The sequence below is a fragment of the Pituophis catenifer genome, unplaced genomic scaffold (genome assembly GCF_029215685.1).
Source record: "Pituophis catenifer annectens isolate HBS135680 unplaced genomic scaffold, rPitCat1.0.hap2 SCAF_2, whole genome shotgun sequence".
Taxonomy (NCBI): Eukaryota; Metazoa; Chordata; class Lepidosauria; order Squamata; family Colubridae; genus Pituophis; species Pituophis catenifer.
The window spans coordinates 65,866,475-65,886,776 of record NW_027256882.1 but is presented as its reverse complement, the minus strand read 5'-3'; the positions used below and the strand labels follow the sequence as shown (position 1 = coordinate 65,886,776).

Below are 20,302 nucleotides of genomic sequence, written 5' to 3'. Positions count from 1 at the left end.
GCTTGAATGAGAAATTGTCTTTAACATTCACTAGGAAATTTCACGTGCACTAGCAAGATTGAAAAATATCTCAGAAGAAAACAGTGTATTCTAGAATGATGCATGTGAACAACACGTGTGTAAACCAGGAGTGAAATGCTACTGATTCGGGCCAGTTCTCCCAAAATGCTACCAGTTTGCCCGAACCGGTAGTAAAAAAAATGGTTTAAAAAAGTAAAAAAAAGTTCTGACGATCACGCAGCACAGCTGATTGTCGCACAGCTGATCGTTGAAACTCTTTTTAAAAAACTTTTTAAGCATTTTTTTACTACCAGATCACTGGGACCAGTAGTAAAAAAATGCTTTAAAAAGTAAAAAAAAAAAAAAAGTTTCAACCATCAGCTGTGCGACAATCAGCTGTGCCGCGCAATTTATATTCGCTAGAAAGCAGGAAATCCTGCTTTCTAGTGAATCTAAATTGCGCGGCACAGCTGTTTCCCCCCCCTCGCTGTTCTACTTACCTTTGCAGACTCAGAAAAGGCTTCTTAACGCCTGCAGTGTGCATGTGCACAAAGCGTGCATGCGTATGTGAAGCAAACCAGTAGCAGACTTCAGAGCATTTCACCCTTGGTGTAAACATATAGTAACCAGGAGTCAAACTTGACTCAAGGAAGCATATATTTAATCTTATATTTTCTTCAATATACTTTATATTTTCTTATCCTTAATTTTTATTTGCAACTAGTGCTTGTTTCAGTATACCAGACCTAACTATTAGCCTTGGTTTGGAAAAATCAGTCATAAATAGTTGAAAATGGTAGCAGAAGCTTCCACTCTCATTCTAAGAGAAGAAAGGAAGAAGTAGCATTTAAATTTATGCTGGTAGTGCTAAACTAGGGAGCATGTATGGTTTCAGATGGCATTGAAATACAACTGATGGGATCCTTCACAAAGATCCTTACTAGATCAGTTGGAGATATTGGTTCAGGATGATAAAATAAATAAGTTGCCTACTTTTGTGTTAAGGTATAGTTTGGCACGAAAGGGACGTGGTGGCTCAGTAGCTAAGATGCTGAGCTTGTCGATCAGAAGGTCGGCAGTTCAGCAGTTCAAATCCCTAGTGCCGCATAATGGGGTGAGCTCCTGTTACTTGTGCCAGCTTCTGCCAACCTAGAAGTTCGAAAGCACGTAAAAAATGCAATTAGAAAAATAGGGACCATCTTTGGTGGGAAGGTAACAGCATTCTGTGTGCCTTTGGCATTTAGTCATGCTGGCCACATGATCACGGAGACGTCTTCGGACAGCGCAGGTTCTTTGACTTTGAAACGGATGTGCACCACCCCCTAGAGTCGGGAACGACTAGCACATATGTGCGAGGGAAACCTTTACCTTTACCTTTATAGTTTGGCATTGTGACTGTGCAGAGATTTAATAAAATAAATGCGATTGCACGCAATAAGATACCTCTTAATTGATACAAGATTTTCTGTTGTTTTTAGATCCATTTCAAATCCATAGTACAATTTTTTTAAGTCCCTTCAAGCTTGGGGGAAAGTTCTTGGGAAAAACACCTATTTTCATCTATACCTCTTCATATTTTGAACTGCTTCCCAAAACTTCTCTTAGCTCCTTATTATCTGATTTGTTAGTGAATAACAGAGAGAGAACTTTTCAGTCCTGGTTTGGAGTGATCTTGTAAGAGATACTCATTTGGGATTCAATGAGAGGTCATCTGGTGTTAAGCAAACACCTACTCATCTTCCAAGTCTTTTTAGAGTTTTGGGCGGGGGGGTTTGCAAAAAAAAACCCTGACTTTCATTTATTTTATTAAAATTGTAGCTTTTGATTTTATTTTAATATTTTATTTTATGGCATTTGGAGATATAAATAATAACAAAATAATAAATAAATGACACATTTAATATTTGCAGATGCATGGATTACCCATGTACTTCATAGTTCAGTTGTTTATTATGTAAATTAAGATACTCATTTGGGATTCAATGAGAGGTCATCTGGTGTTAAGCAAACATCTTCTCTTCCAAGTCTTTTAGGGTTTGGGGGGGGAGTTGCAAAAAAAAACCCCTGACTTTCATTTATTTTATTAAAATTGTAGCTTTTGATTTTATTTTAATATTTTATTTTATGGCATTTGAAGATCTAAATAATAACAAAATAATATTAAATAAATGGCACATTTAATATTTGCAGATGCATGGATTATCCATGTACTTCATAGTTCAGTAGTTTATTATGTAAATTAAATGGGTTAAATTAAATGGGTGATACATTTGACAATGGGTGTTGTCATTCAGTCTTTTCTGAAACTTTTTGATCCATCAGACATAGTTTCTCCAGGATGGCCTATCAGTAATTGCTTGCTATAAGTTATTGCTTGTGTCATCAGCGACAGTTTCTAGCCACCTGCTCTTCTGACAGCCCTGTTTTCAGTTGTCTTTAATTTGTCCAATTAAAGAGAATTTATTATTTATTATTCCTGCTTTCACACTAAAGTATATGTCCAGAATGTTTAAAGTCTAGTTTCACTACTAGTACTTCCAGGGAACAGTTTAGCCTTATTTCAGCTAATACTTAACTAATATTCAGCTAATATTTAATACATTTAATACATATTGACATCTAAATACAGGTATATTCCTCTGGTGTTTGGTATTTTCTAAAATATCACAACTGGTGTCTTCTGTAGGAAGAACAATTGAACTTCCTAATCCTCTGGAAACATCTTTTGATACACAACTCAATGGACTAAATCTCAAACCCAGCTCTGATAATTGTTTGTCTTTCCAATTGATTGGAAAGCTATTATAGCAGCAGCTTCTGGAATAGTAGATTATATTATGTGTACTTTTTGTTAACAAATAATCATAAATCCAGTGCTAATTTAATACAAAACATTCAGTTGTTATTTTGGCTTTGGGGTCACTTTTTCCCATTCTGTTTTCCAGCGCTGTTTGTGTTTTGCACCAAAAGCCGACGAGCAGAGCGTTATTGGCAAAAAACTCTGCTGCAGATGGAAGAGATGGAGTCCCAGATTCGGGAAGAAATCCGTAAAGGTAAGAGTCTGTACTTGGGCAGAACAGAGGAGTCCATTGATAGCAAAGAACTTTGTCTTCTGGAATGCTCGAAATAAAATTTGTGTATATGATCATTTAGGTCTGGGTTATGACCTTTAAAGTCCTTAATGGTATAGGTCATCCTGCTAGGACAAACCCATTTTACTTGGGCCAGCAGGGAAGGCCTACTTTGGATCTCATTGGTCAAAGAATTCCAACTATCAGGATCCAGAAGAAGGGCCTTCTCTGCTGCAGCACCCGGCCTTTAGAACATCTTACCTCTAGGGTAAGATCTGCCCTCACCCTCCTATCCTTCCGTGAGAGCCTGAAGAATTGGGTTTGCCATTTGGCTGGGATTAAATGGGGGAGTTCCACACTGGAGGTGGCTGGTGGATTGATGGCAAACTACACCTCTCCTCCCCCCTTGCTCTCTACCCTCCACCCATCTTTTTGGTTATCACTTTGATGTATTCTCGTTGTGCTCTGAAAAGCTGACAACCCAGGTTTTGACACCCAAGTGCTGTACAACAGGATGAGCTCCCATTACTTGCCCCACCTCCTGCCCAATTAGCAATTCAAAAGCATGAAAATGCGAGTACATAAAGAGGTACCACTTAAGTGGGAAGGTAACAGTGTTGCGTGTACCTCAGCGTACAGTCATGATGGTCAAATAACCATGGAAATGTCTTCAGACAATGCTGGTTCCCTCGGCTAACAAATAGAGATGAGCACTGCCCCCCTAGAGTCCGACACAACTGAAAAAGGGAAACATTTACTTTTAGAGTAACCCTATAGCGAGACAGAAAACAAATAAATTTAACAAATAAATAAATTGCAGAAAGTTAGCTGACATAAAAAAACCAGAAACCTATGACATTTAGTCTTGTGACTGAAATCAGATTTTTGGAGAACTGCAAAATGCAGTTTTCTTTGGAAAGTGTGAAACTATATTATTTTGAGAGAAGAGAAACTGAAATTGTACATCCTCAAAATTTCTATTTAGCTGGCTATATTTGTGAACTTGAATTTGGCTATTTTGATAAGGCACAGCCTAAATTGAAAAATTTGTTCATTGGCATTATAAATCGATAAACAATCAAAAGAATATTTATCTTTATTGGGTGTTTTTCAGAACAATGATACTAAAGCCAATGCTAGCTACCTTGTGTATGACTTAAACTTTTAGTTATTTTGGGACATTTATATTCTGTAGAATCCACTGATAAAAAGAGTTAAACTAGCATAACTAGCATTATTGTTGATGGCAGAAGACTATAAAAAAGTCTTAGCCCATTAATCTGCCTAGATATAAAGGGATTTTGTTTGGGAGATAATTAACATGAAAAATTTGCTACAGATTAGGTAGAATAATACACTGTTGGTATATTCAGAACAAGTTATACATTGAATGAAAGTGGCTTATTCTCTTCATTATGGTTTCCTTCAATCAGGTTTTGCTGAACTTCAGACAGATATGACAGATCTTACCAAGGAGTTAAATCGCAGCCAAGGAATTCCATTTCTTGAATATAAATACTTTGTGACTCGCACTTTCTTTCCCAAAGTAAGACAAAGTAGCATACTACTATTATTTATGTATAGGTCTTATATGCCACTTTATTTAGCTCACTCTGAGTAGCGTACAACTTGCAAATCTTTATTTTCAGATTATAAACAAGTTTTAAAAATCTAACCATACATTATAAATTGTCATTTTTGATGATTTTAAGCTCTATGTATTTATGCATATATGTGTCAGTTTTTGTCAAGCCGTCTGTCAGGGGTGTGAATGCTATAAATATGTATCATTCTGATACACAGTACACAAAAAAAGTATATTAATTTTTCACAAAGCAGACTTTACCACTTTTAGCTTTAGAAAATTACTAAAATGTATGGCAAGTATCTGATGAACACTTCTTTAAAAATGGACATCTGTGAGAAACTGTAGACTTATATCTTTTGGTGGGACTTCTCTATTCCCACTTTATAGACCAGTTGTTTCCCCCACATTTTTGGAAACTTTAATTTTAGAAGCAGAATAAATGAAAGCAGATAAAATATAAGCAACTACATTCTATCCAAAGATATTCTGAATGCAAAATACAAAAAGTTATTTTTTCCTCCAGATCACTCAAACTTTAAGCAATTCTACAAATGTAGAAGAATAAATCAGTTCTATTCTTTTAGTCTTTTTTAAGGTACAATAGTGCAGATATTCCAAAGCCACTGTTTGTGGATTTATTCTGAATAATTCTCTCTTTGCTGGGGAAGCCTGAATGTTGGACGATTGAGTTCATGATCTCAATATTGTGAGAGCTTTGCTTTTCCAAAGCGTGGCTTGTCAAAAGTTGTTCTATTTGTTCATTCAGAAATCTGCAGCCAGGAGTTTAAAGGTTCCATAAGGCACATAAAGTTATTGATAAACTTATATAAAGAGCCGTGGTGGCAGTTATAATGCAATTTTTCAGGCTAACGAGCCAAGGTGGCGCAGTGGTTACAGTGCAATACTGCAGGCTACTTCAACTGACTGCTAGCTGCAGTTCAGCAATTCAGATCTCACCAGGCTCAAGGTTGACTCAGCCTTCCAAGGTGGGTAAAATGAGGACCCAGATTGTTGGGGGCAATATACTGACACTGTAAACCACTTAGAGAGGGCTGTAAAAGCACTATGAAGCGGTATATAAGTCTAAGTGATATTACTATTGCAAACTCTGCATACAGCCAGGAATTCGATCCTGGCCGGCTCAAGGTTGACTCAGCCTTCCATCCTTCAGAGGTCAGTAAAATGAGATTGTTGGGGACATTAGGCTGACCCTGTAAACCGCTTAGAGATTTAAATTAAAGATTAAAGCAGTATGAAGCAGCATATAACTCTAAGTGCTATTGCTATTTTTTTTTCTAATGAGAGGTCTCATGTCATGACATCTTCTTATAGCTGTCAAATAGTAATGCTCTAGTAACATACAATTTAGCAAAGACATGAAGAATTAAACTATGCCGCTTTTTTTGCTAAAATTCTTGCTTCCTCTGTTTATTTTTCCTAGTGTTCTTCTCTCTATGAGGAGCGATACATACTGCCTTCCCAGCACCTCAATTCCCAGATGGGGTCTCAAATCCAAGAAACTCACCCATTATTGTTGGGGGAATGGAAAGTATGTAATTCTTTGGTAAATCCAGTTTAACTACCATGTTTCCCTGAAAATAAGACCCTGTCTAATATTTTTTTGAACCCCGAAATAAGTGCTTGGCCTTATTTTGGGGGATGTCTTATTATTTTGGGTACATGGAGCAAGATGGGTCTCCTCTTGCCATCATACCTGATTTCCATCTCTGTCTCACTAACCCTAACCAGAGGAAATGGCGGCTGTGCATGCTTTAAAATATTTTCAGGGAGGGCTTATTCTCGGGGAGGGCTTATTTGGGGGGGCTTGTTTTAGCCCATGCGATCAAAAGCCCAATTGGGCTTATTATCAGGGGATGTCTTATTTTAGGGGAAACAGGGCACTATACCCACCATAGTACTTATTAGCTCATTTTATTATGAGTGCTTAAGAATACGATATATTTGGGAGAGTGGAAAAGAAAAAAAACAGAGTAGCTAGTTTCTTCTCAAGGAAATAGAAGAAACTGGCGAAATCTCTTTATGACTTGTACAGAATTAGAACATATTAAATGTTTGTGAAAATACATGATATAGTGTGAATATAGCTACTGTATATTCAGTTTTTGACTTATTACTGAAGAGATTAGTTAATATCACTGATTTATTTGCATTCTTTACATCTGTAGTACTTGTCCATAATGTCTCAAGTAATTCATTTTAGCCAAAGAATTCAGTCTGATATAAGCCCACATGGTTACTACTTCCATTACTCTAAAAATAGTGCTTAGTGATTCAAGTTTAACTTTTTAAAAAGTGTGTGAATGCAATGCAAGGAATTCTATTGCTGCTTTCTTTTCTTTAAGGTAAAGCCAGAGAATAGTCTACTTTTTCTATGAATCATAATGAAATCGCTATTAGATTTACCGTTAAAAGGGTTCTGACTAAATTGGAGGAGCTTTGACATAATAGAGTTCAAACATCTAGTTTAAAAATCAGATAATATACGTATCTGATTAATTAGGCTCATAATAGGAAATCCAATATTAATTTCCTTTGTTTGCATACTAGGGTGTCATGTCTTAATATTGGTTTCAGTGTGGTTATTGGCAGGTTTATTTTGTACATTATGTGATAAAAGAAAAATATGAAGCATTCAGGTTTTATCCAGATTGCTGATTTTTCCTTAGATTCCTGAAAACTGTAGACCAAATATGGAAGAAGGAATTGCATTGTTCTCCACCTTACTTAACAACAAGCACTTTCTCATTGTGTTTGTCCATGCTCTTGAGCAGCAAAAGGATTTTGCTGTACGAGACAGGTATGACTCTTTGAAATCTTAAGCTAACGTAAGATAACACAAATTTAATTCAAGCTGGCTACAGCTGTTATTCTGAAAAATTAGATGAGTCTATACTGGGTTTTTTTTTTTTCATTGAAAAAGCTTTCTGAAAAATAGAATGTTTTTTCTGTTTTCTGTACTGTTCTCTGTTTTTTTAAACCTAGTATTTGTGCTTATAGAAAAATGTTTTATTTAATTATTTAATAAACTGGAGCATAGTGCTAGTTATGAATGTTACATAACAAAAATATTTGTAACTATACAGGTAATCCTCAATATACAACCAGGTGTTTAGTGATTGTCCTGAGTTACAAGATTCTGTTCAGAAAGTTACTTTACAACCTTCTGGCCATCATAAAATGACACACACAGACAGGGTGCATGACTGCATTTCAGGTGCTTGGCAAAAGATTTATATTTCAATTTGTTGCAATGTCTTACAATCATGTGACCACAATTTGCAGCTTTTTTTTTTTTTTTTTTTTTTTGCTGATTTATGGCAAAAAAGACCTGTTTGGGAGAATGGAATCTAACTTACAGCTGTGTGATTCACTTAACAATCACCGTAAAAACATTTGTAAAATTGGGTTGTAGTTTTTAATTCCATCTTCAAGTCCATTTTGGTAATCTTCAGACAAATTTGTTCATCTTCAGTAAGAACTGAAGTAAAGTGTTAAAAAGCTCAAGCACTTCACAGACCAAATGTTTCATTTAAAGTAGCCATCTTGTTCCATAGTAATTGACCTTCAAAATCTTGTCTTGAGTTTGAAATGTAAACAAGACAGATTTTTTTTTCCTACCCAAGAGCATCTTTCTAATTAACTTCAAATCTTTCCTTAATCACAAAGCCTTAGCATTTAAAAACTTTTCAAAGGCAATTCTAAAATCATCCTTTTGCTGTAGATTGCAAAAAAAATAGCAAAGGAAAAAAAAAAGAAAGACTTACAAAGCTGAAAGCATGTAGTTTTCTTTCTTTTTAAATGAATTGAAGAGAACCTCAACCAGCAGATTTGTGATTCCAAAGGATTTCAATCTTAAAGAAACAAAAAGTGATTTAAAATATTAAGTTTGGTTGAACCCTGAGGCCATGAAAGGCTGATTCACAGCTTGATGGAACCCCTAACTCCCAGGTGATCACAAGAGACTGCAGAAATATCTATTTCTGCCAGTTACTCACAAAAATCAGCAGCCCAGAGTATTTGTGGGCAATCTCTGATTCTCTTGTTATTCCAGGGAGAACTTTGGCAGTCTATATCCCACATCAACCTTTTGGCCTTTTTACCTAATGCCCCTGCAATCTGTGAAATGGGGGGGGGAATATGAGTGTTAGTTTGCCTTGCCTCACTAACTTTTAGACACACACTTGGGGAGCAGCCTTGATGGTAACAAGTTGAGCATATATGGCTTGCCAACTTTTGTGAGAAGAACCATTCAATACCCACAACATCACAGATGCTCAGATTTTGAACCAAACGGAAAATTGATAGTACAGAAAATTTCTTGTGGATGCTCAAATTTAGAAATGGCTGAATGACAGATGGTGATGTTATATTATCTTATACTAAAAAAAGTAGTGGGGGATTCAAAAGGAGCTAAGTAGAAGGACCATTCCCTGAACCATTTCCATTTTTATTATTAATGTAGATCTGAACAAGTAGCCAGGACTCTCAAGGGCTGTATCTGCAATGAAATATATCTTTCCTTAGAAATCAAATGCTCCTGCTGTTCTTGTCTTGCTTTAAAAACATTGCCGTGCTGTAGCTCAACTTGCAGGTGTTAACCTTCTCTATTATTATCTCCTTTTTTCTTGTAACGATTGGCATCCATTTCTGTCAAAGGGTGGCATAATACAATGTGATTATGCACAGCTGTGATACATATGGCTTGAAACATCAACACTTTTGAGGAGCTTTGTGAAAGCAATTTGGAAGGTTACCATGGTTTTAATTCCTGTTCATGTTGATTGATGAATCGCATGTGGTATTATCAGTCTCAGTTATTATTCATTAACTCTTTCTTCAGATGCAATCTGGCCTCCTTGCTTACTGTTGCGTTGCATGGGAAACTGGAGTACTACACCAGCATCATGAAGGACCTCTTGGTAGATCTCATTGATGCTTCCGCTTCTAAAAACCCCAAGCTTATGCTGAGAAGGACAGAATCTGTGGTTGAGAAGATGCTGACCAATTGGATGTCCATCTGCATGTACAGCTTCCTCAGAGTAAGAAACTGGGAAGTGAAAGCTTCCCTAATTGTGGCAGGCATCCTTATGATTGTGTATAAAGAAGACTGGCAATATATAGTTTTCTATTTTATGCACTTTAATACTGGTTGTCTATTAGATTGTTATCTAATACTCAATGTTGTCAAAGCATGAAAACTGACAGACAGCAATATCACTTTCTTTAAAAAAGACAAAAACGTAGGTCTGGAGAAATTTTAACCCTGAAGTGATTAATTTAAATTTAGGACAAGTAACATTCCATCATCTTATTATGATACTTCAAATCACAAGAATAGATAGTGTACTAAATTAGTCTGATATGTCAACTTGTATCTACTGGCACATTTATCAATATCATTTGCAAGCTTTTAGTTGTTTTAGCATTTTAGTTGTTTTCCATTCAGGGGCTGTTGTATTCTTGCCGTTTTCTATTACTCCCCAAGAAAAAATAAGTTAGATATGTCATTATTACTCAACCTTCCCAGCAACATCTTTGGACATGTAGACTTAGGGGTTGTGAGCTGCCTGGACCACCCAGAAAACTGAGGAATTATTAAGTTGCTAAAAGTCCAAAGAAAAATATAAGCAGCTGTGGCAATTTAAAAATACAATGTATTTGAGCATTTGAGTAAAGATTTCAACAAGCAATAATTTTCAACACTGCGGTGGAATTCATATGTTGCAAAACATGGAAGATCATTTTATCATTATAATATAGTTAAAACAGTAATTTGCATACCAAGAAAAGGCCTTTCCGTAGGGCAACTTAATATTTACTAGATCTTTAAGATGCAAATATTAGCTTTTCTACACAAAAACAAGGTTTCTAATTGGTGAAGCTATGGAATTTCCATATTCAGTTCTTTATTATTCAAATTTTGTTTCAGAATCACTCCATTTTTTGTAAAAATAATTTAATTAAAACTATTCACTACTAACTGGTGTTTCCATAGCTAGGCTAACCTAATAAATCCAAGTGTAAGATGTAGCCATTTATGCAAATCTCAGTAATGGGCTCAATTTACAAATATTGTCTATATAATCTCAGCAGATATCAGCTTTCAAGAAATTCTCAAGTTTTAGTGTTCTTTGAAGGATTAAGGTTAGAATCTTTTTCAGAGGTAACTTAAGTTTTTAACATGCTCACCCGAATTGTCCACTATTTTCATACACTGAGGATTCTGCTATTTCTCTAATTCCTATAAAATTATTTCAGGAATCCTTCATTTGGTAAATATTCTACATGTGTGTTTACAAGTTTTTCCCACTAAATTATGCCAGACATATTTTGATTTCCTGGGGAAAATTCGTTAATAAGAACCAGCCTGCATTTTTTTAAAAATCAGAATAATATGTATATTTGAACAGTTATCCTTTCATGTTTGCATTCCTCTGAATTTTATTATGCAGTAATAACCAAGTCAAAAATACATAACAGTGTGAGAATATTAAGAACTATTTACACAGGTTCAAGGATGGGTGAAAATTGTTGCCAGAAATGGGAAAGCATTTTTATTCGCATAAATGTATGTACAAAGATGTACAAATTTTTCACTTGTACATTTTTTGCCTGATTTCAGCTTTTTCTATCACTTTTTATCACTTTCTGCATTATCCTTACTTCCAAAGGGAATAGTGTGTGTCTGTGTGAATGTGTGTGTGTGTGTGTGCGCACAGAAACAAAATAGAACATATTGTACCTTTAAAAAACTTTTAAAAGTAAAGCATTCATCTATGCCAATGCTTAATTCCCTCAAATAAGTGTTTCTGGGACTGTAGTTTTAATGTACACAATGTTGACTCATTCCTTTCTTTTGTTTAAACATTTAATTTTACATTAACTTTAACACAGATTGTGGCATAAATGCTCTAATTACAAAATACCAACACTATAAAATACATTTATCTAGAATTCCCTCATTAAAGAAAACATGTATAGTATTTAATTATAGACATGGAGGGCCTAAACTTAAATTTTAAATCAAGTTATTCCTGTATTAATTTATTTAATTATTTATTATTAAATAAATTATTATTATTTACCTCCATCTTAATATATATGACTCACAATGAAAACAACAAAAAACAAAAGCAACCAGAGTAAAAATAAATAAAAATAATACAAAGTAGCAGCCAGAGAGGACTTACAATCACTAAAAGAAGTCCTGACATGGGCTTCCCATGTTATCAGGGACTCAATGTTTTTAGTGCAAAAGGCCATTGTATGCTTGATATTAGCCGTTAAATAAACTGGGAATGGGGAAAAGTAAGAAACAAGTTGGGTTTAAAAAAAAACTGGTGCTAAAATCTACTGATCTTGCATAAAGTCATTGTAAGAAAGCAGAAACCTCTCTTGAGAGAAAAGAACTCAGTTGGAATCTGATACCACCAAAGCTGACTGCCTAATATCTCCTGAAGGGGGATATAAAGCAACAGTATATAATTTTCTGGAAGGAAATCAAGTTTTATCCTTTGGGATTTGAGTAGGGTATCTTATAAAAGAAATTAATATCTGTAGCTTTCAAGCCTCTTTTTCTTTCAATTCCTTAATTCCAGTACAAGCGAAGAAAGAATTGTGCATTGACTAGCATTTTTAATACCATAGATCTTATTTTATGATCATATGAGGGCAGGAGACTTGTTTGAAGGAAGTATTTGAAGCACATAGAAATGATAGAAGATAAAAAAGGTTGTAGTAGGAAACTGAAATATAATTTAAAATCCTAACCATTAATCTAAATCATGGACTATTTTTGTGCATCCTGCCCCCCTTCTTTTAAATCTGAGATTATCCTAGCTATAAGAAAGAAAGAAAAAGATAGATGTTATACACAAATATTGATTCTTTATGTAAGGTGTGATAATAGAGTAATTTTTTGGTATTTTGCACAGCAGTATGATTGGCTCTATATGAAATAGCCTGCTAGTAAACTAGACAGTTTGAAAGAACATTGATTTTGATAAGGATGAGACAGTGCTATCTTTCTGTCTGATGTTCTTGTTGTGCTAAAACTCAGTGTACATACTGTATCTACCTCAATTAGCAACCATTTGCAGTTACAACAGTGGTGAAAAAAGTAATTTTACAGCACACTTCCCACCCTTCTTAGCATATAGGTTGAATAATTGAGGAGAGAGTATTATCCATGACCAGAGTGCTGATCTAACTTCATCTTGTAATATTAGAGGTTTTTGTAAGTATGGAATATTTCCTAAAATATCTTGGATGTTGACATCTGTACTGTATTGAATTTCATATACTCTTCCATCTTTTTTAAATCAGATACTATCTGTCCACTAACATCACATAGCACACTAAATTGAGATTGGAAACTCCATCTGAGTTCAGAAATCTTTTGGAAGACTTTCTTGATAGTTCTGTATCTGTTTCCATTCTCACCATCTTTATAGATGTCATAATGCTGATTCTTGTTTCTTCTAACAGCCTCTGGAATTCTTTATTACGTTCCTTCATGAGATTGTTGTCTTTCTTGGCTTTGGCTTATCTTCTTGGCAATTTCCACCATGCTTTCAGTCATCCAGTTATTTTATCCTGTTTTTATTTTTAATCTTTGACAGTGTCTTTTCACATTTATCCTTAACAACTGATTTGTTTTCATTCCACAATTCCTTTGGTTCCCTATCAGTGAAACACCAAACTGATTACTGATGTTTTCCTTGAAAATGATGGGTATATGTTCAAAATCATATCATGGAAACATGGCTGGCTTTGTTCTTCCACTTTTGTTTAACTTGGAAACTACACATGAGCAATTTGTGCTCTGTTTGACAGTAAGACGCAGGCTACATCTTTGCTATTATCACTGAACTCTGTCTCTGCATTAATAGTATACTCTATTTGATTTCTCTGTTCTCTGTATCTGATGTTGTTAAAGTATATAAACATTGTTTTAGTTGTTTAATTTTGGGTTAGCAATGAAGAAATCACTGCATTGGCAGAAATTATTGCCCTACTTCATTTTGGTTTTCTTGGCCATACAGCCCAACTATATTTTCTTCCTTAAAGTTTCTAATTTTGGCATGCCAATCATGAACCTCAAGCAAGTAATCTTGCTAGCACGTTCTGTTTATTTCAAACTGAATGTGGCTATAAAACTCATCACTTCCTCTTCTTCATCAGTGGTTAAAACATAAACTTGTCATCTTAAAGAGACGTCCACGAAGAATGATTTATATTATTTGGTCGCTGACTACGTTGTGGTCAAGCACTGTTCCTGTTGTATGAAAGCATTGCCATTCCTTTTTTTTCCCATATCCTGAGTATGATCTTCTGACCTAATGTGTACAATTCCAGTCCACTTCAATCTGCAGTCATGTAAAATATCAGCGCATAACTAATTCATTTCTTCTTTCACTATGTTGTGTTTTTCCATGTTCTTAAGTTCCATGTTTCACGGTAATCTTACAGACTTGAATTTTCTTTTCCTGCATGGCAACAACAGTTTTAATCTGGTCACGTCATAAATATTATTAGTACTCCAAAGGATCCTCAGGTCTTCTTTAAAAAGTCACTTCCTTAGTGAATGCAGTCCAACCCGAGAGGCCTATCATGCAGCACTACACTGTCAGTCACGTTATGTTGTATGCTCATGTGGCTTTCTTAGTACAATACAGGAATGGTTTACCATTGCCTTCTCCCGTGCAATATGAAATTATTGCCTTTATCAATATCATTAAAGCAACAATCCATTTCCAGTGTCTTTCTATATCCCTGCTACCAAAATATAAATGCTTGCTTGCTTTAACCAGGGCAACTGACACAACCTTCACTCCTTGGGTGACCCTGCTTTTTCTGATCTAGCAAGTAAAAGTAGGAATGCTAGTGGGAAAGGAAATTCAGCAATGAATTGCTGTCCTTCACTTGTCTCTATTAAACCTGTAGGGATGGCACTGCTAAAGAGATTTATTTCTGAGGCAGCATCGAGATTGGCTGTTTGAATGGAACAAATTATGCCACCGTATTTTGGCTATCTTACAAACTGGAGCAGAGCATAATAATGTGGCTGTCTTGATAAGCCTCTGTTTTAATTGAATGCAATCTGTAGATTTTGAACCTACTTGTAAGAACTGAAATAAGTGTCTTTTTAATCCTCCTAGATGAGATACCAGGGATTATCCGATGCACAGAAAGAATAATTTTAAAATGGTGTTTGAAGCATCACAAATCTGTTTCTTTTTCAGACTTGGGAATAGTTGTAAATCATCCGGCTATTTGCAGTGTAGGAAATATTATAAAGCAGTGACATTTCTTATTGCTTTGGAACTAGTAAGTGAAGTCAAGCGCAACTGAAAACAAAATTGCAAACCTCCGACAAAGAGTAATGCCTTGCATTTAGTTTAGGAGAGACTTCTGGATATATCCAAAAGTTGTTTCTCCTAAACTGGAGATGAATGTTGGAGGTGGTGACCACAAACTATTAGGATCATCAGAATATCTTAGATAAATACATTTATAAATATTTTTCCAATGTTCTTATTAAAGTTGTCTTTTACCAAAGCTGCTTTTTCAAGAGGCAACTGGACTTTCTGGTTTTTCTTTGAAAACGTTTTGCTTCTCATCCAAGCAGCTTCTTCAGCTCTGACTTTTACCACTTTCTCATAATATTTTTAACTACCCAATTCCAATATTCTGTGAGCCAACATTTATTGATATGACTCTCATTGATCTTTGTAAGTCCTTCCTTTTTAGTGCTCACTCTAATCTAATTGTAGCAGCAGATTTTTCTTCAAAAATCATTATCTTTTGGGTTTTTTGGGTAATAGAACAGCAAGCATGCAGGGATTCATTTTGTTACCTGTGTTGAATATCAATTGTGAGTGGTAGTATTTTCTTAAAAAATATTCTGCTGTAAGGAAAAATTACTTTTCAAATTTTATAGTGAGTCTATTTTTTTAAAAAAAACAACCCTGCTTTTATTTTAGCAGGATCTTTTATCCAATATCTGAAAGAAGGGCTTTGTCCTCTGTTCTAGGGTTGATATTTAGTTGTAGCTATCCAGATTGTCTGTGTACCTATTCCGATCTCTGGATCCCTACAGTTTCTAGCTAAGCGAAGAATTCAGTGTAAAAAGCAAAACCTATCTTCTGTTGAGCTGCTAAGGAAAGATGGTAATGATCAGGCATAAACAATCACAGTAACCAACATTATATCTTGCTGTAAAACTCTAAAACTTGGTCTGTCTTCAAGTACTTTATCCATTTTCAGTCTTCACTCCTTAATATATGACATAGCGAACTAGAAAAGTTCCTTTCTTGATGAAATTAGACAATTCAGCATATTGATTGATGGTATATGCCTAAGAGATTCATCAGTTATTTGCTTTCTATCATCTGTTTCCAAAACTCTTTCATGAAGAGGGCAGTGTTAATGAATAAAAATTCAAAATAGACTTTCCAAAAATCAATTTTGTTTTATGGAACTATAACTCCACAATGTTTTCATTACGTTGTTTAGTAGCTCATTTATATGTGGTGACCATAATGAGATTTTTACTCAATCTGTTGATGATACCATAACTTCTAATTCTACCCACACTTTTAATTTCCAAAAGCCCATTCGGCAGATTTCTAGAATCACAGAAAATAAATCATAACTTTTTGTAATTGTTGAAGGCTTGTTCCTCTTTCCAGAAGAGAAATGATTTTTTAAAATTATGGGTATCATCTTAATTTGTTCAATATATATGTATATATAATATGCTAGTCAGATATCTTCAAAATGTACGTAATTTGTTTCTGTGAAACATATCCACTCATACAAGTTGTTTTTTTACAGATATTAACTAACTCTCTTGTAACATTAGGCCATGAGACATGTATGATGTTAGATCTGTTTTTAGTTTTTCAATTATCCCCATTAATCACAACATCTATTTGAAACAGCTGCTGCAAAAGGTCCTTAACAATTGTGTGGTGAAAAAAATTCCTGCTGCTTACATTTTTCCTCATAAGTTAGCATTACATGATGTACACATTTGTTTTACATTAATGCCCTCCCAAACAATCCATCCATTTGTGTTCCAGAACAGAAAATTGAAGCACGAGCTTTCTAATAATGCAAACTTTCAAAATAGTCGATCGTAGTTATCCATCATGTAAAGCAAAAGGCAACTGCAATGACTTTTACTTTACTTTTACTTTATTCAAATTTCTATACCGCCCTTCTCCTTTCGGACTCAGGGCGGTGAACAGCCAAGATAAAAACATCTATACAAAACATCACAGTTAAAAAATAAAGTTAAAATAATTTATAAATTTGGCCCATAATTTAAAACTTGTCAATTAAAATCAATATTAAAATTTTAAAACTAACCCTAAAATCAAGACAGACCGGCTAACTGGAAAAAATGAGTTTTTAGGGCCCGACGAAAAATCCGAAGGTCGGAGATCACTCGTATCTCTGGGGGTAGATTGTTCCATAGGGTAGGTGCCACCACAGAGAAGGCTCTCCTCCTGGGGGTCGTCAGCCAGCATTGTCTGGCCGACGGCACCCTGAGGAGGCCCTCTCTGTGGGAGCGAACCGGCCGGTGGGAGGCTATTGGTGGCAGAAGGCGGTCCCGTAAGTACCCTGGCCCTAAGCCATGGAGCGCTTTAAAGGTGATCACCAACACCTTGAAGCGCACCCGGAAGTCCACCGGAAGCCAATGCAGCTCGCGCAGGAGAGGAGTCACATGGGAGCGCCCCGTCGCTCCCATAATCCCCCGCGCAGCCGCATTCTGCACCAGTTGGAGCCTCCGGGTATGCCCCAAGGGGAGCCCCATGTAGAGAGCGTTACAATAGTCCAGACGAGAAGTGACGAGTGCTTGAGTGACCGTGCGTAGGGAGTCCCGATCCAGAAAGGGGCGCAACTGGCGTATCAGGCGAACCTGACAAAAAGCCCCCCTGGCCACGGCTGTCATATGCCCTTCTAAAGACAGCCGCGCATCCAGGAGGACACCCAAGTTGCGGGCCCTCTCCGTGGGGGCCAATGATTCACCCCCAATAACCAGCGATGGCGTCAGCTGGCTATACCGGGACGCCGGCAGCCACAGCCACTCGGTCTTGGAGGGGTTGAGTCGAAGCCTGTTTCTCCCCATCCAGACCCGCACGGCCTCCAGGCACTGGGACATCACTTCCAAGGCATCATTGGGATGGTCTGGGGTGGAAATGTACAGCTGAGTATCATCAGCGTACTGATGGAACTCCACCCCAAAACCACGGATGATCTCGCCCAGCGGCTTCACATAAATGTTGAACAGGAGGGGCGAGAGGACCGACCCTTGCGGCACCCCACAAACAAGGCGCCTTGGGGTCGACCGCTGCCCCCCTGTCAACACGGATTGCGACCGGTCGGAGAGATAGGAGGAGAACCACCGCAAAACGGTGCCCCCCACTCCCAGTCCCTCCAGCCGGCGCAACATGATACCATGGTCGATGGTATCAAAAGCCGCTGAGAGGTCTAATAGGACCAGGATAGAGGAAGAACCCCCATCCCGGGCCCTCCAGAGATCATCCACCAACGCGACCAATGCCGTTTCCGTGCTGTACCCAGGTCTGAAGCCGGACTGGAGCGGATCCAGATAGACAGCTTCATCCAGGTACTGGGGAAGCTGTCGCGCCACCACACTCTCAACAACCTTCACAATAAAGCAAAGGTTGGAGACTGGACGATAGTTAGCCAAAACAGCCGGATCCAGGGATGGCTTCTTGAGGAGAGGCCTCACCACCGCCTCTTTCAAGGCGGCCGGCAGGACACCCTCACTCAAAGAAGCGTTAATAATCCCCTGGAGCCAGCCTTGTGTAACCTCCCGGGAAGCCAGCACCAACCAGGAGGGACACGGGTCCAATAAACATGTGGTTGCGTTCAGCCGCCCCAAGATCCTGTCCACGTCCTCGGGAGCCACAGGATCGAACTCCTCCCAGATAACACTCTCAAGGCCTGCCTCAGTCATCTCGTCTGAACTAACCCAGTCGGCGGCCAAGTCTTCCCGAATCTGAGTTATTTTATCATCCAGATACTGTACAAAATCCTCAGCTCGGCCCTGCAAGGGGTCCTCCCGCGCTCCCAGATGGAGGAGGGAGCGGGTCACCCTAAACAGGGCGGCTGGGCGGTTATCTGATGACGCGATAAGAGCGGCAAAATAGCTAGATTTTGCCGCTTTTATCGCCACTAGGTAGGTCTTAATATGAGACCTTACCAGTGTCAAGTCAGACTCGGAACGACTGGCCCTCCAACCGCTCTCTAGGCGTCTTTTCCGGCGCTTCATCACCCTCAGCTCCTCGGAAAACCAAGGAGCTAAGTGAGTTCGGTGCCGGGTCAGAGGCCGCAAAGGCACGACCCGGTCCAAAGCCCGGGAGCCGCCCTATCCCAGGCGGCCACCAGGTCATCAGCCGAGTCATGAGCTAGAGTCTCAGGAAATGGCCCAAGCTCCATCTGGAACCTATCAGGGTCCATCAGGCGCCTGGGGCGGAACCACCTGGTTGGTTCCGCCTCCCTACGACGGGGTACGGCGGTCAGAAAGTCAAGTCGAAGGAGCGAGTGGTCAGACCATGACAAGGGTTCAATATCTACATCCCCTATATCAAGGCCACTCAACCACTGACCAGAGATAAAAACTAAGTCCAGAGTGTGTCCCCCCATATGAGTAGGGCCGTGAATTACTTGGGTCAGGTCCATGGCCGTCATGGAAGCCATGAACTCCCGAGCTACCTCAGATGTCTCACCGATGGATGGCAGGTTGAAATCCCCCATGACCACAAGTCTGGGGGTATCAGCCGCCACCTCGGCTATAACATTGAGGAGTTCGGGCAGGGTCGTTGCCACATGGCAGGGAGCCAGGTACGTGATCAACAGACCCATCTGCACCCCACGACCCCACTTCACAAAAAGGGACTCACATCCGGCTATCTGAGGTACAGTGGTCTCCCTCGGATCAAGACCTTCTTTTAAAATGACCGCCACCCCCCCCGCCCCTGCCCTGAGCTCTCGGCTGATGAAATGCACGGAAGCCTGATGGGCACATCTCCACGAGGGGAACTCCCCCCTCATGGCCCAACCAGGTCTCCGTGATACCTGCCAGGTCCGCTCCCCCCTCCTGAATAAGATCACAAATGAGGGGGGCTTTATTTACTACGGACCTGGCATTACATAACATCAGCCGGAGACTCGGGCGCTGAGACTCTAAGCAGCCTGGGGAACGGGAAGAGCTAAGGGGACCGGGGCACGCAATCGCTCAGAGATAGCGAGCACGTGCCCACACCACATGATATGGCCCTCTGCTCCCGCCATACCTGCCCCTCCCACTCAGCGTATTAATAGAGAAGCCCTCACTAGAGGGCATTCTAACAGTCCCCTTTCCCCCAGAGTCCGTACCCCCTACGGCACCATTAATAGCAGCCGGACTAGTCTCCAACCCCCGTGGGTTTTCCCCCAAACCCACATAACCTCCCCCACCCTCAGAACCCCTTAAAAGTCTAATTAAAAAAGTCTTTAAAAAACCCCTCAATCCCCTTTTTGCGACATGCCACCTCTCGGGGTCCCAAGATCCGTCATTAAGGTGGGCCCTCGATAACATAGAGGG

General features: G+C 38.4%; 1 protein-coding gene across 1 annotated transcript in view; it reads left to right on the top strand.

Annotated features, from left to right (window-relative positions):
- PLXND1 (plexin D1) overlaps nt 1-20,302 on the top strand; it is a 184,086-nt gene that overhangs the window by 123,467 nt on the left and 40,317 nt on the right. The window contains exons 21-25 of the mRNA XM_070933595.1: nt 2,946-3,053; nt 4,505-4,617; nt 6,101-6,208; nt 7,347-7,477; nt 9,521-9,719. Of these exons, the coding sequence (XP_070789696.1) occupies nt 2,946-3,053; nt 4,505-4,617; nt 6,101-6,208; nt 7,347-7,477; nt 9,521-9,719 (659 nt within the window). The remainder of the gene's footprint in view (nt 1-2,945; nt 3,054-4,504; nt 4,618-6,100; nt 6,209-7,346; nt 7,478-9,520; nt 9,720-20,302) is intronic.